This window comes from Eumetopias jubatus, unplaced genomic scaffold (assembly GCF_037043125.1).
Source record: "Eumetopias jubatus isolate StellerSeaLion01/CBP00866 unplaced genomic scaffold, mEumJub1_p1.0 scaffold_14, whole genome shotgun sequence".
NCBI lineage: Eukaryota > Metazoa > Chordata > Mammalia > Carnivora > Otariidae > Eumetopias > Eumetopias jubatus.
The window spans coordinates 37,635,644-37,659,453 of NW_028274820.1; the positions used below are offsets into that span (position 1 = coordinate 37,635,644).

At 41.4% G+C, this 23,810-nt stretch overlaps 1 protein-coding gene across 4 annotated transcripts in view; it reads right to left on the bottom strand.

The window, feature by feature from the left end:
- Positions 1-23,810, bottom strand: part of CDK6 (cyclin dependent kinase 6) — a 229,441-nt gene that overhangs the window by 96,222 nt on the left and 109,409 nt on the right. For all 4 annotated transcript variants that reach the window (XM_088018217.1, XM_028119543.2, XM_028119557.2 and 1 more), the window contains exon 4: positions 19,585-19,752. In XM_088018217.1, coding sequence (XP_087874343.1) covers positions 19,585-19,752 — 168 coding nt within the window. The remainder of the gene's footprint in view (positions 1-19,584; positions 19,753-23,810) is intronic.

Below are 23,810 nucleotides of genomic sequence, written 5' to 3' on the forward strand. Positions count from 1 at the left end.
CAGTTCTGGGGGATGAGATGTAAGGGAGAGTCTGAAAAGAGCCTTTGGAAAAGATCGTCTTCCCCAATCAAAAGGGCAGTGAAACCCTCTCTGGCCCCTGCTTCGCTACTCACTGCTTAGACTACTGCTGTATGAGGAGGTGATGCTTGAGGCTGCAGTATCCCGAGACCACGAGAGAAAACATAATTCACCGAGGAGGGATGAAGGGAATTTTCCTAATTTGGTTATAGGAATCAAAGGGACACCACTGAGAAAGTGCGCTCGTTTATCTCCAGACTTCCTAGGTCAGATTTTTAAATTATTTCAAGATACTTTATTTTTAAATTATTATTATCCAAGACACGTTTGAGTATTCTGTACTTGTAACCGAACGAAAGGCTGACACAAATGGAGCCAGAAAAAACCCTAAGGATTCTAGCTTTGGTGACCACTAGGTAAGGAAGAAAGGAAAAGGAAGCAGAACTGCCCCGGGGCAGTGACCGACATTTTTTGGTCATGCCTTGTTTCTGTTGCTCATGGACACCAAGCTGAGATGTAAAGTGAAGGGAAGCAGAATTTGTCACTCCAAAACACATCACTTTGGCTAAAGTGACCAAGAGCATGCTACTTGGAGCTAAAAGTATTGAAAACCCAGCAGATTCAGGAAAAGCTCCATACCTTCCCCTCAACTGCTTACATTTACACTGGAGAAGGGGCCTGCATGGGGAGGAGAATTATTACCAGAGATAACCTTTTTATCGGAGAAACTTATCTGCGTAATAGGGGGCCACCTTTGCTTTCTAAAGGTCTGCTCCGCCTTCCCGTGAATGGCCTTCCTCTTCTTTGTAGCCCCAGACCCCTACCCCTTTCCTTAGTGCAGGATAATTATATCAGCCTCGATTATCTTAATGCTGCCTTCTGGGTGTCATATTTTTACGGGGCTCCTATATGTACAAAATCTGTTTTTCTCCTGTTAATCTTATATCATTTTAAATTATTAGACCAGCCAAAGATCCTAGAAGGGAGCAGGGGCGGGAAAAATTTTTCTGCCCCTACGGCTGGTGACCACAAAGGGATGGACCTTCAGCGGCTGGACACTGCTGGCTCGTGGACTGTGCAGCTGAGAGATCCTGGGGCCTCCGACAAGACCGGCGGAAGGTAAGAATTCTTGACCGCACCAGTCTGCCCGGACTCCCCCTGCAGGGTCCGATGGGAGCGAGAGTGGTGAGAGACCTTTGCTTTTTTTCTCAGTTTCGATTAACAGGAGAAAATACCTGGGCGAACCCGTTCCTTGAGTCTAGCGACTCTGGTAAAAATTTGTTCACAGACCCGTGAGTTTGTGGTTCTTGCCAGACCGGCACTGTTTACACAAACTTGACTGTGAGTTAATGGCACGTGCGGTAAAGACTATTCCTAATGGAAGCAAAACGCCGCGAAATTGGTGGGCACAGGCTGAGCACTTAGCTGTTAGGGTACTTGCCACCCAACTCCGAGACTCCCATGTTAGGGTAAGTTTAGCGGTAGCTGGTGAGTCAGAATCACAGGTAACAACCTGGCCTTCCAACTGCATCTTTGTCTGCCTGGGCCAGCTCTCAGGAAAGTCTGTCATAAGGTGTCCTGATCCAAAAGGGGCCTATATGGCCTCAGCCTTCACTGTCTCATTCTGGATCCTGGGATGGCCGCATGTTTTCGAGTCTCTTTTGGGTTGCCTCTTGCGTCCACGATTAAGCCATAAGAAGGCTTACTGATTTGAATTGCTGTTTAGTTTAACCTAAGATCCTACTCATCAGTGGTCAGACAATGGATCCTCTGACTTGGCTACGTTTGAAAGATTTTTTTTTTTTTTTTTTTTTAGAGAGAGCTCTCATCTTAAACAATTGTTTTATTGGTACCTAAGGAAAGACCAAGTTGAAAAGTGAAACAGAGGAGTATAATGATTAGCTGTAGGGACTCCCTTAATAAGATGGAAGAACAAAAATTAAAACCCACCATCTAATGTAAATTCCCCTTCTCTACCCTCTTAATACAAGTCTTTATCCTCAACTCCTTTCCCCTGACACTCCAGAAGATCTTCCGAATCTCTTGGCCCCTGGTCGAAAAACCCCCTTCTCAAAATCCAGCCCCACTGCTTCAGCCAATTCTCTTGGATCCTCAACCTCCTCTAACTTCCATAGAAAATCCCTCAAACACCCAGCTGCCCATCTGACTTCCCTTTCTTTACAAGATTTACAGAAAGCACTCCATCCAGCCTGATCTTCAGACCTGGGGTATACAGTTTACTCATGTAAGTAATAAAAGCCAGGACATAAAAATTGAGCAGAAGCACCAGAGATGGGTGGTAGGGCTAATGATTCCTCCTACTTTCCAGGGCTCTGTAATCAGGCTCTTCTAGCTTTGGGCATTCCCATGCAATATCCTTTGCAAATGTTTCCTGGGCCCCCACCTCAAAGAAATTCATGTCTGCTGGAAAAGAGCAGATCTTTGAAATTACAAAGCCCTGTCATCTCTACTTTCAGAAGATCCTGCCAAATTCATAGAGAAACTGCAAAGATGAGTGGCCATTCACAATCCTCTTCACAGGGTCCTTGACGGACTGCGAAGGGGTGCTCTTGTCACCCATGATTATACTGCAGGTATCGGAGAAGCCAGATGGCCTCCTAGGGAAAACCTCCCCTCCACAGAGGAAATAGATTACCAGAATTTCTCCCAGGCCCTCCTAACAAACAATCAGGGACATGGAGCAGACAAGGCCAACGTTCAGAGGCTGATAGAAGCAATAGTAAAGCCCTTTTCCCCTAAGGTGATTTGGTCCAATGTTGAATTGTGCCTTCAGAGAGGAGGCCTCTGTTAAACATTTTACGTAGACTTTTTTTTTTTGTAGAGATTTTATCTATTTATTTATTTGATAGAGAGAGGCAGGGAGAGAGGAACACAAGCAGGGGGAGTGGGAGAGCAAGAAGCAGGCTTCCCGCGGAGCAGGGAGCACGATGCAGGGCTCGATCCCAGAACACTGGGATCGTGACCTGAGCTGAAGGCAGACGCTTAACGACTGAGCCACCCAGGCGCCCCAACATAGACTTTTTAAAGACGTACTGCATTAAACCCTGAAGCTCTAGGTATCTCTTGATTTCCTGGCTGGAAATCCCCCTGATATAAAGAACCAAGTTTAAGTGGATGGCCTGCTCAATCCCTTGATATTTAGGATACAACCCAGTTTTTTGAGAAATTAGAACCTCTCATCTTGCAAATTTCTTCACAGCCAGAAATGAGGCTCTAAGAAGCAATTCAAAGCTGACCTATCCTTACGAATCCCCAAACCTCTTCTATTCATGCAAAATACAGATATTGTAAACATTAAACAGAATTGTCCTGCACTTAAACAAAGGAAAACTTTAAATAGTAATTACCCTAGACTTCTGATAAAAGGCAAGTATGTTCCCAAAACTCCATCCAGCAGAAAATTTGTATATTTTCTCTGTGCCTTTGTGATGTAGATTTTCTACCCTCATCTTCTCTAGGACCTAACAGCCATTCTTTAAAAGGCAAATTTTATGGAGATGCTTCTCATCTGAAGAATCGAAAAGGCAGGAGGAGGTATTTGTATATTGGGCAAATGAAAAAATCCTGCATGTCCTCTCTACAAATATTTGTAAAAAGCTTTAGCCATCTGAGGTGAACTAAACCAACTGCCAGAACAAAATTTGAATTCAACTGTTCTTCTATACACTAGTGAGTTTTGTATTGTTGTACCCGGCTGGTGGCTAAAATTTTATTTTATTTATTTTTATTTTTAAAAAAGATTTTATTTATTTATTTGACAGAGAGTGCGTGTGCACAAGCGGGGGGATGGGAGAGCGAGAAGCAGGCTTCCCGCGGAGCAGGGAGCCCAATGCTGTGCTGGATCCCAGGACCCTGAGATCATGACCTGAGCGGAAGGCAGACATTTAACGACTGAGCCAGCCAGGTGCCCCTATTTATTTTATTTTTAAAAATATTTTATCTATTTATTTGAGAGAGACAGAGATTAGCAAGAGAGAGCACAAGCCGTATCAGGGAGATGGAGAGGGGGAAGCAGACTCCCCACTGAGCAGGGAGCCCCATGTGGGGTTTGTTCCCAGGACCCTGGGATCATGACCTGAGCTGAAGGCAGACGTTGACGCTTAACTGACTGAGCTACCCAGGCTCCCCATGGCTAAAAGCAAAAGCTGTTAGTCTCTGCATCTGCGTGTGTGCGTGCGTGCGTGTGTGTGTGTGTGTGTGTGTTACAGATGTGTGATATTTTTCTGTCTCCAGATGGTATTGCCAAAATTGACATTGTGTGTGTGTGTGTGTGTGTGTGTGTGTGTGTGTGTGTGTGTTACAGATGTGTGATATTTTTCTGTCTCCAGATGGTATTGCCAAAATTGACATTGCAAAGAGCTTTATTTAACTGGCTTAAAATTAAGCACTTATAGATTAAATATTCCCTAAAGTTCTCAGGAATGTAACAGAATGTTTTTTGGGTTTACGTGATCTGAAAATACTAAGTATTAAAGCTAGTTTAAGTTCATTGTTTTAATTAAAATAGACATGTCTTTAGAGTTACCAATATGGAATATAATGCAGGCATTAACTTTTACTCTTCCTGAGCTTACTAGTCAAACAAGTTCATGTTATATTGTTGTCAGCAAGAGAAATAGCTTGGGATGATGGCAAACTTTGTCTAATGTCTCATGAAGTTTTTGTGAGTAGTTGAAACGTAATTGTTGGGAGCAAGTGATTTAGACAGATGTAAGTAGGATAAGAATTTTTAGGTGAACTTTTTACCAATAATTATGTTTAATGGTTTCTATACTTAAAAACAGCTTCCCAAATCTCTCTGTTAACTTGAAACTTTAAAGTTTTGCTAAGTTAAATTAAATGATGGGAAGCTCAATGAATATCTAGATCATTTCCAAATAAGACAAAATATTGAACACTAATCATGGAACATTAGTTTATCTACTTTCGGTTTTCTTATTATAAAGAACTAAAGATAAATTTGGGTCTGTTTGTAAACATGTCTTGTGTCATACTGAAAGACGGTACTATTTTTTTTAAAAAAGATCATTTATTTACGAGAGCACAAGTGGGTGGGAGGGGCAGAGGGAGAGGGAGAAGCAGACTCCCTGACCAGCAGGGAGCTGGATGCATGGCTCTATCCTGATCCCAGGGCCCTGAATCATGACCTGAGCCAAAGTCAGACACTTAACCAACTAAACCATTCAGGCACCCCTGAAAGACTGTACTATTAAAAAGGAGTACATGCTATTAGAAATCATGAAATGTATTTAAATTTCCCAATCTAAAGAACGCTGGTGTGACAGTTCATAACTCCTCACTTATTAGTTTTCACTAGAAATTAAGGTTTCTAAAGGAAGGTAAAAAATTTTAACTAATATATGTAATTAAGATACTATAAATAAAAAGGGCAACAACCTCTGTCTGTAAGGAAAGTAGGATGTGTTTTCGGCTAAAAAAAAGCATACAAGGTATGGAGATTAGTTTGTGAAGGAAAAGAAAGTAAATTTGTCCTAAAATAAAACTGGGTAATTAAAGAATGGGAAAGAGGAGAATAAGGGACAGAATGGTATAGAAAGTTGGCAAGAGAGAGAAACAAAAAGAGAGAGGATTTTACGTGGTGTAATCAAGCTGGCTAAAGTTGAATTGTTATAAGAGTTTTTAAAATAAGCTTTAATATTAACAGCTTAGCACTATCAGATTTTGAAATGGCCACATTCACTCACACACCTATTAGAAGGGCCAAGATTCAAAGCACTGACACCACCAAATGCTGATGAAGATGTGGAGCAACCGGAACTCTTGTTCACTGCTGGGGGCGGGGCATGGAAAATGTTACAGCTACTTTAAAAGACAGTTTAGCACTTTCTTGGGGTGCCTGGGGGGCTCAGTCCGCCTGGGTGGCTCAGTCCATTAAGCATCTGACTCTTAATCTCAGGGTCATGAGTTCAGGCCATGTGCTGGACTCCATGCTGGTCGTGGAGCCTACTTAAAAAAATAAAAATAAAATCGACAGTTTGGCAGTTTCTTATAAGCAAAACATTAAAAAAAAGGGAAACAATGTGCATATTCTTCATCTTTTGATTAATTTAATTTCTTGAAACTTAAGCCTACAAAAATATTAGTATTTGGCTGAAAAGATACAAGCCCAAGGATGCTCATGGCAACCAAACAATGAGAAACTACTGCAAGGTTCATCCTAGAGACTGGGTAAAAAATGTTAGACATATTCATACAGTGAAGGTAAGGGAAAAATAAACAGGCTACAATGTTAGATATGGAAAAATGTGCAAGATAAATTGGAAAGAGTCCACGAAAGACTCCAAGCAAACAAAAATAATGTACATGTATACTATAAGCACACTGCTTCCACATGCATATAGTTGCATACAAATACAAAAAGGTGTGAAAGTTTATTCACCAGTTAACAGTGGCTTTTTCTGGGAGGAAACATTATTGAGGAGCTTCCCTTTACCCCCCCTTTTTTTAACCTATATGGGATGTTTGAATTTTAAAATAATTGTAACAATTAAAAAAGAATGTAGATTTAAAAAGTTGATTGAGGGGTGCCTGGGTGGCTCAGTCGTTAAGCTTCTGCCTTCGGCTCAGGTCATGATCCCGGGGTCCTGGATCGAGCTCCCTGCTCAGTGGAAAGCCTGCTTCTCCCTCTCCCTCTCCCCCTGCTTGTGTTCCCTCTCTTGCTGTCTCTCTATTAAATAAATAAATAAAATAAAAAATAAAAAATTGAGGGAGGAGAAGGGTTTAGAGGAGGGTTCTGACTCATGCATACAAATGCCACGAAGGCAATGCAGAATGAAATGGCAGAACATGCCTCTAGATTTGGTGAACTGTGTCTTAGAAATACAGTGGGCCCCCCTTATCTGTGGTTTTGTCTTCTGTGGTTTCCATTACCAGTGATCAACGGTGGTCTGGAAGCATATGATCGTTCTGAGGTATTGTTAAAAGGTCAACAGAAACCTAATGCTACGTCACAGTCATTCTCCTCATGTCATCACATCACATAGGCATTTTATCACCTCACACTGTCACAAACAAGAGGAGAAAGGGTAAATATACAGTACAAGAAGATATGCTGAGAGAGACCACATTCATGTAACTTCTATCACATATATTATTATTCTATTTTATTATTGTTGTTAATCTCTTAGTGTGCCTAGTTTATAAATTAAACTTTATCATAGGTGTGTATGTATAGGAAGAAACAACAGCCTAGATAGGGTTGGGAACTGTCCGCATTTTCAGGCATCCGCTGGGGGTCTTGGAACATATCCCCCGTGGATAAGGCAGGGATAACTCAATGCTATTTCTCTTTAAAAATGTCTCTTGATATCTAATTTCTAAAAATAAAATTACAGAGCAAATGGATGCTATAAATATCACATATTTAAAGTAATTGATGAATATCATATTTTTCTTCAATGTTACATGACTAACAATACTTGTCAACTATAATCAAATACTGAGAAAATTTGATGCCTTTAAAAACAGGCGCACATACCAACAGTGAAAAAGAAACCTGATGGAAAATACAAATGGGCTGATATGGTAGCAGCAACACGGCACTTAGATGTGGCATTTCAGCCCCATGTCCTAAAATCAAGGAGTCCTTTTAGATGTAACAGTAGAACAACAGATATAAAGACAAAGATTATATTTCGACTTGCCAGAAAATTAGTAAAGAAAGTTCACACTTGAAGAAGCTCTACTTACTTCAAATGGATTGATTACTCAACCTTGTCAAAATCTTAAGTGTTCTGCTACATTTTAATCTGAACTTTCCAGTAAAAGGCATGCTTTTGGCCAATTTGTGTTTGGGTAAGAGAAGAACATTTGAGTCTCTTTTTTCCTGGACTTTAACACTTTTATTTCATTTTATTTATTTATTTTGGGGGGGGAGGGGCAGAGGGAGAGAGAATCTTAAGCAGGCTCCACGGCCAACACAAACCCAGACGTGGGGCTTGATCTCAAGATCCTGAGATCATGAGCTGATCTAAAATCAAGAGTTGGATCCTTAACTGACTGAGCCACGCAGGTGGACCCCCCCCACCCCGCCGCCCTTTTTTCTTAACATTTTTAAACTCCCAATGGACTCTTCTGGCTGTTGTTAACTACCTTTGTACAAACACGCAGTAAGAAACTGAGTGACCAGACAGAATAAGAAGCTTTACATAATATATATAATCCTGAAATGGTTTAAGAAAATGCATATTAATCTATTAAATTATATTATATTTTATTTTTTTAAGGATTTATTTATTTATTCGAGAGAGAGAGTGAGCGAGAACGAGGGGGGGCAGTGGAGAGGGGCAGAGAGAATCTAGAGCAGACGCCCTGTTGAGCAGGGAGCCTGGTGCTGGGGCTGGATCTCATGACCCTGAGCCAAAATCAAGAGTCAGTCACTTAACCGAGTGAGCCACCCAGGTGCCCCTATTAGATTATATTTTATTTATTTATTTATTTTTAAAGATTTTATTTATTTGAGAGAGAGAATGAGATAGAGAGAGCATGAGGGGGGGAGGGTCAGAGGGAGAAGCAGATTCGCCGCTGAGCAGGGAGCCGATGTGGGACTTGATCCTGGAACTCCAGGATCATGACCTGAGCCGAAGGCAGTCGCCCAACCAACTGAGCCACCCAGGCGCCCTTGCGCCCTTAGATTATATTTTAAATGGCAGAGGCTCCTTTTGAAAAACTTTGCCACAGCCATCTGCAAAGTATGTGATTATCTATCTATTTTACACATTAGGTTTTTTTTTTTTTAACTTAACACGGTCCTCTTAAAGCTATACTTATGTTTCAGAACACAAGATTTGGTTATTACTGTAACTCCACTACAACAATCTCCCCAACTTACTTAAATTAGCTATTTGACGTTAAAAATGGTTATGACTAGAAAAAGCATCATCAAGATCTAGCACATTCTGATAATACCTAACCAACTATCAGTCATGCATCTGAGTAAAAGCAATCAAGTCTTGGTTTTCCAGAATACCACTGAAATATTAACACGAGGTTTTTTTTTTTTTTTTAAAGATTTTATTTATTTGACAGAGAGAGACAAAGTGAGAGAAGGAACATAAGCAGGGGGAGTGGGAGAGGGAGAAGCAGGCTTCCCCCTGAGCAGGGAGCCTGATGCGGGGCTTGATCCCAGGACCCTGGGATCATGACCTGAGCTGAAGGCAGACGCTTAATGACTGAGCCACCCAGGCGCCCCTTAACACAAGGTTTTAGCAATGAAAGTGATCAATAAAACAAGTTTGATTCCTGGTGCTGTTAACTTCAAAATGGATGCAGCTACAAGCTGTAATGACACCTTTCAGGAAAGCTGATGTTTAGGGGAAGCATCGCTTCCAAACACCCTCAGTACCCCCCAGTGCAGCCTCCCTCCACCTCCTCTACTCGGAAACCTCTTATTTCAGAACACACACACACACACACACACACACACTCTTTACATTCACAGAGCAGCACTGTGTGCCTGTGTGTTGTTACCCCAAGTGCTGAAACAGATATGACAGGTACTCATATTAGAGGCAAATCAAAAGTGCATGGGGAAGGAATGCCTAGCTTTATCCTGGAGAGTCAGGCTGACTTCAGGGAGGAGATGCCATTTGTGTAGAGTCTTGAAGAATGAGTAGGCATTTGTTAGGCTGAGAAGGGGAGAGGCAAGCTGCGTGGAGAGAATGTCTAAGGCATGGAGGCACAAAATCTAATCACATGCTGCTTCAAGCAGGAGGACAGAGGTCTGGAGTGGCGAGATCACAGGGGTGTGTGGGCCAGCAGGGATGGAGAGAAAAGTCAGGAACAAACCGCTGCAGAGTATCTAGACTTTTTAACCTGTGGGCAATGGGGAGTCAGTGGCAATTTTTACTCCTTCTTCATCTCCCCAAGCTTAGTGGTTTCCCACGGTTGGTCCACGCTACATGGCCGCTCCCACAGCTCCTTTCTATAAGCCAGTCTTGTCTTTCCAGGAAAAAGAACATCAGCTTTTCAGACTATAGTCCTGATATTTCATCCACTCTGGAAGAGTGGGATTTCATAGTCATCTAAAGAAATGTTCATGCATATATGTGAAGACCATCATTTTTGGAATTTATCTCATCTTCCTCACAGTAACTTTTTCCATTCTTTAGAAAGTTTTAATTGTAATTTTTCTAATCTGTTTTTTTTTTTTTCCTAAACTAGTAAAAGCTAGTTTTCTGGAACTAGGTTACAGACAGACTTTGGCCCATTTAACAAGGTCAGACTGTTTATTCTTGACAGAATTCTTTCCCACTGTAAAAAGGTACTTTTAAATGCCACATTCCAAGAGCGGTGCCAGTAAGCCACTGAAGCATATTTTCCCACAAGAACTGATACCATGTGCAGTCCCCACCTCACTGAAATCACCCAGCGTTACATAAGGTACAGATAGTATTCAACGTCACTGTGAAATCTATCAACTAGAGTCTACCAGCAAGTATTCAGAAAACGCTTCCTTCTATACATTTCAAACCATCGTAACCTTTCAAAAGTAAATAATCAAAATAAAAATGAGAAAAAGAAATGGAAGGGTGGCTTTAGAAATTAAAAAAAAAATTAAGATGGCAGAAGAACAGAAACCTTGTAGCTTTGTATTAGTATCCAAACCTAGAAGTAGTAGAGACTTTTCTCCCTTATTTTGGGGCTTTTATGGCTGAGTTGTTAAATTTACAGCCCCACTTTTAGATTCTGCCAACCTTCAAAATAAATACATGAGCAGTGCTAAAGTAAATTCTCCTACGCTTTCCCCTTCTTTCTTTTGGATGCTTCCCTGAGACTTGAAGGTAGATTATTCCTCCGCAGCCAACTGTAAAGTTTAACATTCAAATTTATGAGGGATTTAAAAATCATCAGTATCCTTACAGACTACTGGGGGCAACGATGTCACTCAAACTCTGTGCTTCAATCGTCAGAGAAAAGGAAAACAAAGAGAGAGCAACAAGAGGAATAGCTCAGCAACTCAAAGAGCATCATTTAGAAACAAATTTGGCATATTAGCAATAAGGTCAATGAAATATTAAAGAAAATCCAGCATTACAAAGCAATCATAAAAGTTTGAGCTTCACTTTTAGAAAGACCTTTACAGATTAACATAAACATGTACCTAATCTCCGTAAGAACCCAACTAGACTAAATAACCAAAAGAGACTACAATGCAGACATTCTCAACCTTTTCCTATAACATCATGGTTCCTCCAAAGATCCAAGAGATCTTAATTTTTAATTAAAACATATCCTACAGAAAATGTTAAGCGGACAAGCTGGGGAGGTGTATGGAGGTTTATGATCTTGAAGAAGAAGGGGTTAAGGACACTGATTATCTGTAAGTTAGGAATGGCTGCCCAGACAGACATTCAAAGTGCAAATGTTACTTCCTCAGGGCTCAAGTTGCTATGAGGGAGTGAAGCAGGCAACTGGGAAGATTAGCTAAAAGTCGTGTCTAAAGCAAAAAACCAAACCAAAACAAAAACCCCAAAAGACAAAGAAAACAAAACCCAACCAACCAAACAAACAAACAAAAAAAACAAAACAAAAACAAAAAACCACACACACACACATAAACAAAAACACTTTAGATGTCACTTTGATGATGCAGTGACCCAAGAAGCAACATGGGAAATGTGGCTGGAAATGCATTCACTGATTCACAGGTGAAAACAGGGAGCTGGGAAAGAACTCAATGAAGTTCAAGGAGTAGCGAGAAATTTGGTGTGGTTAGATGACCAGGAATAGGTGTTTATGTGAATGGGGGTGATCTCTAAGTGGGAGGAAAGAAGAGTAGGTTGGGGCTACACTACAAAAAAACTTTGTATGCCATGCTTACAGAGTTGGAATTCATTCTTTAGACACCGGAGAATCAGGAGGATTCATTTCATTCACTCATCACGTATTTATCAAGTGCCCACCATGTGCCAGAAAGGCACTGTGGGAAACACTAAAATAGTATAAATTTGGAGTGAGGGTATAAAAATGGATATATCCAATGTAACAGAAGTTCAATAACATATCTCAACACAGGAACTTACACCATAAGTCTGCCAAAGCCCAAGCAAAATGAAGATACTGCCACCTGTCCTTCCTCCCCTGGAAGTAAGTAGTGACATTTGTAAAACACAAGCAGCTCACATATCCAAAGAATATGTGAAAGAGGAGGTAAAAATGCAAGTTACAGAAACACTGCTTTATATTCAATTCCAAGGACTGTGTCTTATACTCCTTTGGATGAAACATTAACACAACCGAGTTAGGCAAATTTAGGGGAGATGAAATGATCTCATTAAATAGTTTGTCAGACTAGCCCCTAACCAAGCAAAGAAGGCACATTCCCCTTAAGAATGGGTTAGCCTGGTGATGGGTATTACAGAGGGCACATACTGAATGGAGCACTGGGTGTTATACGCAAACAATGAGTCATGGAACACTACATCAAAAACTAATGATGTATGGTGATTAACATAACATAATAAAATAAAAAAATGTAAAAAAAAAAAAAAAAGAATGTTAAACTTAAGACCCAACAAAACCTTTTCCATCTTCTGGATCCCTCAGAAACCCTTTGCCTGCAAAACCTTTCTAAAGCACTTGGTCTTGTGAACCTTAAGACAATGCTTGGTCTGGACACTCAGACTTGGCCTCAAGTTCTGAGATCTGAATGGCATCACACAGGGTGTCCATACTGATAGAATATAAAAAATCAGGTGACAACCAGATCACGTCTCTGTGGTACCTTGATAGGACATGGCAGCCAAAAGGATGTATGGAATCGAAGAACATCCTGTCCTTTCTTCGAGTAAAACACCCTGCAGGGGGTAGCATTACAGTTAAAACCTTTTCGTCCAGAACTAATCGGCAACAGTGACCACGTATGAAGAGGCTAGAATTAGGTGAGTCAAATGAGTATCTTTTATACACAAGGAAAGCAGTCTTTTGATTAACTTCGCAAGGATATGTGGTACAGCCACACACCCACATGCACAGACACACACGGAGATACATTAGCTTCTGGCATGGGAGAAATTCTCACCGTGGTCATCAACGATCGCCTTCACTTCGGGAGGCAGAGTTCACCTATCAGATGGTAGCTCAAAATGGGTTTTATTGCCGTGGAGAATGCACGACGAAGGATCTGGACGGGTTTTCATGTTTGTGTTGGCTCTGGCATTTTCCATGTACCCAGCCCTGGGAATCCTGAAGAAGACGTGTCCTGTTCCCAGCGCTGTGCACTGCCCCATTGTGTTCCACTTTCCTCACTGGTGAAAGTGAAAACGAAACCAGCACAAACACTCCATTGTTCACTATGAAATATGTACTGGCAACTGGAAATGTTCACAAAACAGACCTGGTTGTGTCATGGCGAGGGGATGTGGAGTGGGGAGGGAGTTACGGGCGCCTTTCCGGCTTCAGAGGTGCGTCCTGCACTTTCGCTGAGGTGCTGAGGCGACAGGACTTTGGGTTTTTTCCATTATACTCGACTCATGCTCTTGGGTTGATTTACTCAGTATGCACTGGCAGTGTCTGCAGGCTTCTGGGGGAGCAACTCGGCTGCCCGAGCTGAGGCATAAACCCTGCCAGGTCTCCATAGGAAATACAGCACGCACGAAGAGGAAACAAGCATAAACAATTTATTTTCTCCCGTAAAAGATGACATTGTTCTCCCATCTCTGGTCCCACTTCACTTTGTCAAGTTGGTGCTGTAAAGTGAACTATTCCAGACACAAACAGAGAAAATGAGCACAGACTCTGTGATGTGCATATCCAGGGGGCCTGCCTCCAGACAGGTTCCGACAGGACGATGCTGCTGACCTCTCTGGGTATCTGGCTTCCTGGCCTGACACCCAGCCCAGGAGGGTTCCTGAGACACAGGACTTGATCAGACTGTGTCCCTTCCCCTTATTGCATGTCCGCTGCTAACTATACATTTCTTTTGGTGGTTATTTTATGAAGATCTGTCTCCCCATTTTGATGAGGAGCTCCAGGAGAGCAAAGACCTTGTCCATTTCTAGTCCCCATCACCCCTCAGGTTCGCTGACAGTGCTTGGCACACGGGAAGTGATCAGTAATTATTTGTTGACCGAATGCTACGACTCCATTTCATTACTCTTCTCCCTTAGGCTCATCAAAAAGTTTCTGAATCCGCAAAGTTCCTCCAGGGTTTACTAAATGCTACCAAACTAGGGTTAGAGTAGGAAACCATCCACTGCTAGAGGCATAAGATCGGGATGTGAGGAATTCGAGTTTTTGTAATACTTGTGGTATTAAATAAATGAATGATCTGAAGTAAAGTAATTTGGGGAATCATTTATGCCCCAAGTGAGTTTTTCTAACTGGTAGAGCTGTCAAATGAAAGTCTTCCCAGGTTTACTGTTTACTTGTTGTCTTTTGGTGATTTCTACAGAGAGGAAGATGTTTTCAGAACACAAGTGTCTCTCTCTTTTTTTTAAAAAAAAAATTTATTTGTTTACTTGAGAGAGAGCGAGCCAGCGAGCCTGGGGGGAGGGACAGAGAGAGAATTCCAAGCAGACTCCGCACTGCCCAGGGAGCCAGTCACGGGGCTGGATCCCATGACCCTGAGATCACAATCCACGATGAAATCAAGAGTTGGATGCTTAACAGGCTGAGCCACCCAGGCACCCCCACAACAAGTGTCTCTTAATAGGACAGATGATGTGGGAAAAAAAAGACCCTTGGTGAAGGGGAATATAATTCAGTTAGTGAGAATTTCATTAAGTCATTAAAAAGATGGGAGAAATTTCTTACTCTTCCATTATGGTACAAAGTGGAATTTTCCTCCAAACTATGTGTATTACACACAAGCATTGGAGGAAAAATGCTAATTGTACCTTCTGTCTAATGGTTGTAGGAAGGCCCTCCAACGACACTGAAAAGTCACTGTAAGGCTGTTCACTGCAGAGCAGAGATGGGTTTGCAGCAGGCCATTCCTGGACTTTATCTCAGCACGTGAAGTTACAGAGACACGAAAAGGAACAACCTCATTTTAAGATGTGGACTTCTCTCTATCCACGGGCAGCTTCCTGGTGACTGTCCTGGGGGAGTGTCTGGATGTCTGGCAAATACATCTGGATGTAAAACCATCAATACTGGCATTGCTCTGGACAGCCCTCGAAAAAGTCTCACGTACAGTGAGTGTAGCGTGGTGTGTGCACTGTTGCAATTATGCATCTGGGTGATTTTAAGGGGGTGGACACACACAGGAGTGAATCAAGAGAATGTTTGGCTTTTCCTAAGCAACAATCCATTTACAAGACGTTCAAGTCTGCACAAGTTTGGCAGAAGTTTTATTCTGAGGTCTACATAAAAAAATCAGTTAGCCAGGGGAAGCCTGGGTGGCTCCGTCCCTTGAGCATCTGACTCCTGATTTTGGCTCAGGTCATGATCTCAGGGTCGTAAGATTGAGCCTGCTTGGGATTCTCTCTCTCCCTTTGCCCCTCCCCCTGCTCTCTCTCTCTCGCTTTCAAACAACAACAACAAAAAAGGTTAAGTTAGCCAGAAGGTACAAGTTCATGCCTCAGTGTTCTCTACTCTGTCAAAATGTGGCATGAGCTAGTTGTTTTTTGATTACAATTTTAACAAGAATTAAAATATATTTTAAAAAACAGACTATTGGAACATTTGTGGAATCTCTGGATGCCCTTTGTAGAAGCCAATAATTCCACAGAACATAGTCTCATACCCTCTGACGTACTGGAGCCTACGGTGTGGAGGGGAGGAAGGGAGAGGGGGTGGTAGGTGAGAGCCAGAGTACAGACGTCCGATTTTCCTGAGCTCTTTATAATCTACTTGGTGAATTCAGACTTAACCTGGTCACAAACTGCTTGTCTTGAGTCTCAGCTTCCCCACTTGCAAAGGCAGTTGGCGAGGTGTTCTCCAAACACCGCATCTAACAGCAATAGCACCGTACCACCTTGCGTGTCGTACGGCCCAATTTGGAAAAGCGGTTAATAAAGATTTTGCATCACAGAGATGTGAAGAGATGTGAAGCCTGCTCCCTCTCTGAGCTGCTGTTCATAGCGCTTCCTGATGATCGGAGTCATCACCACACTGCTGCTGATGTCCCAGCTTCTGCTCCTCAGACTCTCCGGGTCAGACCTGCGTGCACAACCAGGTGTGGCCAAAACTGCTGGCTGAGTGGTTGCTCTCTTTTTTTCTCTTTTATCCTGACAGACACAAACGAGTTGCACCATACACTGCATTTGACACGGGAAGTACTTAGAAATGCCGACTTCAGAATGACCCTAAATATAATTTTAGCTAGCCTTGTAGGCATTCTGTTGAATAAGCATATATTATTGAAACACTTCTGTCACCAAGATTATATAACCCCATGAGTCATGATCCTCACACACATCACTTATGTGCAATGGAAAGAACCTCCCTGTAACCTACTCTGTTTTTCCAAAAACGTAGTAGTATTTCAATACTGGTCACAGGAGTGGATTTTCACGGCTTCAGAGAAATTTCCGATAAAAATAACCCACGTCAGGTATGAAGTGTAATGGGGTCCCACCGCTCTCCACAGTCCCCAGCTCCTTCCTGCACCACAAGAGGTCTCACGCACATATTTACGTGCATTCCCGTCCCAATGTGCGCACTTGGCCCGTTTGTCTGCAACCTGTTGCCCTCAGACTTGGGTGGACACACAAGTGGTACAATCTGCTGTCAGGAGGAAGGACCCATTCCGATCAGGGAATTGCAATGCCCTGAGTGTGGCGGGAAGGGGAGGCGTCTCAGACTCTAGCTGGAGCATCTCCCTGGCAGCCTGGATCCGATGCTCCACGAAGGGAGGCCTGGCTGGTGCAAGGGCCAGGGCAGGCTCCTCTGAAGTATGAGATCCAGGCCAGGGGCCCCTCGCCTGAGTCTGAGGCATTCGCTACAGCCATTCACGTCTTCATTCTACAACCTTTAAATAAATAGGTATTTGTTACACACCCTAAGTTACGCACCACCCACAGCTATGACAACTGTCCACTCTTAAACCGTCCTAAATTTCTTCCCAAAAGGCCAATTCCTTCCAGGAGCATACAGCCTGATATAGAAGACCCTAAAAATAATTACAACCAAGAGAGAAAACGGTGTTATGAAAGACATGAGTAAGATGTCATTCTGAACCACTGAAGGAGGAAGGTGGGACTGACTTCTGCAGGGAGCACCAGAAGGGGACACTTGAGTCAGGCTTTGGCAGAGAACTAATATATTAGCATTTCTCATGGCTGTACGATGCCAGTTTCGAATCAGTTAACTTGTAATTCCTTTAACATTCCACAGATTAAGTTGATTCCCAGGTCCTGTATGACATAACCCACTAAAAAATGTGTATTTCCAGGAAGTAGAACTCAGTCTTTTTCACTTCAAGAAATTCTAAAAATAAATACCAGTTCAGTCTGAAAAACTGATCCTAAGTCTTTATATATCACCACGTATATGGTAACTAATGCATCACGATACTAAATGGACTTTTCCTTAAATAGAAAAACACAAAACAATGGGAAAAATTTTAAATGCAGTACCCTTTAGGAATCATAACCTTTATTACTGACATTAAATTCCAGCTATCATTCTTGCAAATAATGTCAAATTTGTTCCAGTGTCTTTCCCAGTTGCTAGTATTTTTTACTTTATGTCACCATATGAAATACAAAGTATGCAGTACGAATTAGACACTGAAAAATCAGGTATTTATGACTGCCTTTCCCCTTTTCTTTGTGAAATAATTTGTCTACAGTTTCCTGTCTGAACATATCAACTTTCAGCAAGAATGGAATGTTAATTGATGTTACGCACAAGCTGGGCTATCATTCCTCAAATTTAATAAGCAAAAAAAAAAATAAAAATAAAAAAAAACCCAACTGGGTTTCCTGTTTTTATTTATGGTTTTTTGTGCCCATTTCGGGGGAATCAAAATAAAGAGTCTGTCTCAGTTATGCCTCACCCTTCCCTCAATTAAAGTACCCAAGGAGATCAGTTCCTTCCATTTGCTTCCCCGATGACCACTGGAATCACAAAGCCTATTTAAACTTTTCCTCCGGGACGCCAAACAACATGCACAACTATATTCTAGGGAAGCCCACAGCCTACCTAACCCTTCCCACTGGGGAAACACACAGACTCAGCAGTTCGGCTGTAATTATGTAAGAATACAAGGGCTCACTCGACCCAGCCCAAAGCTGAGGCATATCCTTGAAATACCGTCTTGTGCTTTGTCTTCTCAAAACTATGATTTATCTTTCAACAATGGTGACACACTCCAAGGAAACCTCTGTAAAGATTCTGACGCCCTAGGTAAAGCATAAAAGGTTGGGAAAGTATGTGGTCTTACGTGTCCAGGTTGTAGTAACCATATTTTGGGGGTGGGGAAATGGAACACTTTTGTAAACTGAATGTTTTCCTAAGCCAAGTTATCTCAGGGAATTTCCAGCTCCCCTTCTGTCTAATTCCTCAGCTGAGGCATTATGCAAATTTGGGTAAACAATTCTTTGGTGGGCAGAATACCAGCCTCCTAGTGGTCACTGCCATCCCCCAAGTCATTAGGATGACCAAAGATGCTGCCATACATTTCTCAGCAATGCCCTCCACCCAGGGCAGTGCCACCCATGACGGAGAATCGCTTCAGGGCTAGAGAGGGACTATGTGAAAAATGACATATTGACCCAAGAAGAGTCTTTTTTTTAAGGCTTCATCTAATGCTTTGAGGACAATTTTTACAGTCTTCATGGACCCAAGGGGATTCGTGGCATCAACCTCCTACCCCAAGTAAGTAGCACAGTAAAGGGACATTCCCTGGCTTTTTGTATCTCTGCATGAATTCACTGCATGTAAAACAGGTCTTTCAAAGATAAAAGTTCTTAGTGCCTACTTCACGGTTTTGTGTCTGAAGGAGATAAAAAAAACCCTAGGATACCATAACTGTCATTCTTTGACAAAACAGGCCCTTGGGTTTACCCTTTGTATTTTGGCTTGGATGAAGGCATCACCCAGCAGCGGTGGTGGTGGTGGTGGGTTGGGGGAGGCTGCTGCTTATTCATGGGGCAACCTAGTTCCCTGTAAATTTAATTTCTTCGTCATAGTCAGCACCATAGCGTCCGAAGAGTGCTTTCACACCCTGTGCAGGTACCTGGCTGCTTCCCACCCAGGATGCTACAGACAGATCAGCGTTCCTGGGACTCTGCTTCCCTAAACCCTTGAGCTGTGTTTCCCCAGATTTTGTGTATGCAGCTCTGAAAATAGTGGTTATGGCAAAAAGCATATGAAACTGGTAACTGATTCCTTTCTAGTGGTGACAACGTAACGGACGGTTTCTGCAACAGGTCCTGTCTGTGACAAGCCCAGGCTGGATGCGTCTGTAGTTGAAAGCAAAATCCTTTCTTTCTAGCCCTTTTTAAAAAGTGCAAAGACATTTTGTCCACCAACTGAGCACAGGCAGTAATAATCTTAGGGGCATGGTATCAGGGCAGTTCGTCATTTAAAAGAGGAAACGTAAGCTTAATGAAAGAATAGCACTTTCTCACTCACCACTGAGGTAAGAGCCATCTGAAAACTGTAGATGCGGGCAAGGCCGAAGTCAGCCAGCTTTATTTGTCCACTGCTGGTCACCAGAATGTTCTGTGGTTTTAGATCACGATGCACTACGCGGTGAGAATGAAGGAAGTCTAGACCTCGGAGAAGCTGAAACATCATATCCTAAATAAAACCAAAAAAGAAAATCAATAAACTGTCCCAACAGAAATTCAACATGCTGAATCCTCAGCGTTGGAAAGCATTTGATGCATAAATGAATTCGTCTCCTTTCCTACCTCTCCAGTCTCCCATTCTCAAGGTCACTAACAAAAAATTTCACATTGACCTGTATTTTATTAATGAAAGGAAAATTTAAAAATAGTTTCAGATGGTATGGGAAATATTCTGGAAGATAAATACCAAACTGGTGTCTGTAGTGAACTGGGGAGAGGAAATAAGTGGTAAGAGGGAGACATTTTTTATTTCATACACCTTTATACGGTTCAATATGTTATTTCAACAATTAAAATCCAGTAAATGATAATAATATTAATGGTAATTCCTACTACTTTTATAGCACCGAACACTAAGCACTCACTACATGTCAAGCACTGTTCTAAACACATTCTGTTTAGTAACTCAATATACAACCCAACACTGAGGTAAATAATAGCGTCACCCCCATTTCATAGGTCTAGAAGCTGATTCCCAGGTGTAAATAATTAGCCCCAAGTAACAGCACTAGCCAATAGATAAGTCTTGATTCAAACCATAGCCTAGAAAAAGTGGGTTCAAATCCCCAAAGCACTCCTTTATTAGATCAATGTTCGAATGAGTACGTGAAGCCAGGTAAGCCCTTTAACCTCGCCAAGCCTCCATTCTCCCATCTGTAAAATGGGGAAGCAACAAAACCTACTTCAGAGGATCACTGTTTGTAAAGCACTTAGCGTAGTAGTAAGCGTTCAATAAATGGCAGCTCTTACTGCTATCATTATCAACTGGCATGGAGCCGGGGTGGGGTGGGGGTGTTCAAAAAATAAACCAGTGTCACATCTTTTTCTAACTTTGGAACCGGTAAAATTAGAGAGAAGATTTAAACCTCAGAAACAGTGTCTGAAAGTAGGAATTCAAGATGCTGACCACTGGATCCTTTGAAATCTCGGGTTAACAAGATTGACCTACCCTCTAAGATACTGTGCAAATGGTGTACACAAGGGAGGATGGAATTATTTTGTTCATATAAGGACTAGAAAAATGGGAAGGCAGCATCATGGGCTTCAGAGCCGGCAGAGACTGTAAGGACACACTTGTTCATCAGCTGGACCATATTTGGTTATTGGTTCACGGTCCTGGTTTTTCGTTCAGAGCTGGGAGTTCTGTCTTTACATGCCAGCTTGTTGAAAACCAAAGCCTCAGTTTTCCATAAAATGAAGAGAAGATAGTGCTTATTTTTTATAGTATTATGAGATTACATGAAGTAACGTATGCAAAGTGGATGGTGCAGTTCTGGCACATGGTAAGCATTCAATGAATGACAGTCATTCAAGTGTTCTGTTTCCCCAGGGGAGATAGTCAAAAACAACTGTAAGACAATGTGGCCAGTGCCATCAGGAACTTGCTGAATCCTTAGCACTGGAAACAAAGCACTGAGAAGAGGTATGCAATGTCACAGGTGTACTAGAATCCCTTTGAGATGCACTGGCATGGACATTCTGAGCTGGGAGGGTTTACATTCCAGGTTTTCGAAGGCAAAACTCTCGGCGAAAACTGCACTGGTGAGGGTCAGTCCTTCAGGACCTGAGAACCATGGCAAGTCACACACCTCACAATACACACACTTCCAGTGTGAAAACGAAGCATGCAATGTTAACGAAAGCAGTGGGGCAAATCAGTCATTACTGGAAACGTATGCACGTGACTTGTAAGCCCTGGATTTTAAACAGCATGATTAACCTAAAGTAATGCCATGCCAGCCTGTCATCTTTCCCTTCCTATATTTGCTAAACACCACCCATTTAACACTGTACAAAGAATAAATCTGTTTGGGCGCCTGGGTGGCTCAGTTGGTTAAGCGACTGCCTTCGATTCAGGTCATGATCCTGGAGTCCCGGGATGGAGTCCCACATCAGGCTCCCTGCTCAGCAGGGAGTCTGCTTCTCCCTCTGACCCTCTTCCCTATCGTGGTCTCTCTCATTCTCTCTCTCTCAAATAAATAAATAAAAAATCTTTAAAAAAAAAAAAGAGTAAATCTGTTTGGTTCATTTTTCAGCGTTCAGATGCTTTAAGCAGACAATTAGCAGAATAAAAATGTTATAATTTGAATTAATAATAAAGCCCATCTAAAGTTTATAAAAAACCTGAATCAGAGTAAAAAAAAAAAGTGTGTATTGCTTTTAGTTCGGTATTTATTTATATAGGACGTACTACGTCTTTCTTATTAAACTGGTACATGCTTAATGCAGAAACATAAAAATTTTTAAAAATCCAGAGGAAGGTGGCGCCTGGGTGGCTCAGTTGGTTAAGTATCTAACTCTTGATTTTGGCTCAGGCCATGATCTCCGGGTCATGAGATGGCAGCGCGCAGTATGCTTGTCCCTCTCTCTCTCTCTCTGCTCACGTGTGAGTGTGCGTTCTCTCAAATAAATAAATAAATATATAAATAAAATATTAAAAAAAAAATCCAGAGGAAGAACAGAAATCACTCAAAATTCTACCACTTAGAGAACAGAGAAAAATTCACTGTTAAATAATTTTTGTCTTTCTGGTCTTTCAAAAATTACAGACGTTGCTATATTTGTAAGCATAAGTATATTGTATTTACATATATAAATATATATAACATATAGCACATATAAAGAATATTAATATACACTTTTGTATTTATAAATAAAAGTGATTATTAATCTGTACACATCATTTTGTGGTTGTTTTAAAAACACTTAACGATTCATTATGAATATTTTTGCCACGCCAACAAAATTCTTCTACTATATATCTTTTTTTTTTTTTTTAATGCAACATGATTTTTAATAGCTGCATGGTTTTCCCCCCTGGGATATGCCATCATCATTATTATTTGGTTTTAGTTGCCTTATTTTGGAACTTATACTGAGAATCTAGTTCCCCTTCATTTAAAGGCTGGGGTACATTAAAATGACTTGTCACCATTGCATCTATTACAACCAGCACGGTTTAAGAGTGCCAAGCCTTGTAAGTGCACTAACGCTGATTCCATGTAAATGATGCTTATAGATGTATGGGAAGTTGATTTTACATAAGGATTACCATTCTTTAGATTTTTATTAGGCTATTTTAAAATTTTTTTTGGTGAGCAAACAGGGTTTTCTTTTAAACCTACAATATCCAGCTACAGTTGCCCTACAATATCCAGGGGAACTATATGAGCTTTAAATTAAAAGATTTATAAATTTTTTGCCCAAGTCTCATTATCTTAGTAATTCAACTGTGAGGTAGGTTGATGCACGTTATAGACCTATAATAAGCGTTATGTGGGAACCCGCCTCAATCTTTAACCGTCATTCACTGGAACACCTAATCTTGAAGGGAAAATATACTCCGCTATGTCAGGGACTCCAATCACAAAGAAGAATAAGACATGGTCCCAATTCCTGAGAATGATATGAACGAATAAAACTGTAACACTAAACAAGGCAGGAAAAACACCTTTCCTTCAGAATCACAAGAAGTGCTTGGATCAAAGACATTTCAAAGGATTCTTTACTTAAGTTTATTATCTGTTCGATCTCAGTTTATAGTATTGTGAGACATACTTTTAAATTAGCTCCTCGAGATTTTAATCTAAATTAATCTTATACAAGATACATATTTCACAGTAATCCTGGTGATACAAGGCAATGAAACTACGGATACTGCCAATTAAGGCTCTTTATGTTAAACAGAGATTTTTACATTACAGTGCACGATTCTGGTAGCAAAGGTTTAAACATCTAGTCATACTTAGGATAAACAGTCACTTGGGGGCCTCACTCCGAAGCATGTTTCAACAGGACACCATCATGGAATGAAGTCTGGCTCCCAGTGATTCTGGATGGGGTTTTGTCCTTGGTCACCCCCTTAGAAGATTCTGCACTTCAGTCTGAATACTAGAAATCTGTAAAGCTGTGTAATCATTTCTTATAGGTGTTCTAAAGGTTCAATCCTATTATTTCTTCAAAAACAAACAAACAAACAAACAAACTGAAAACTTACCTCAAGCTTTT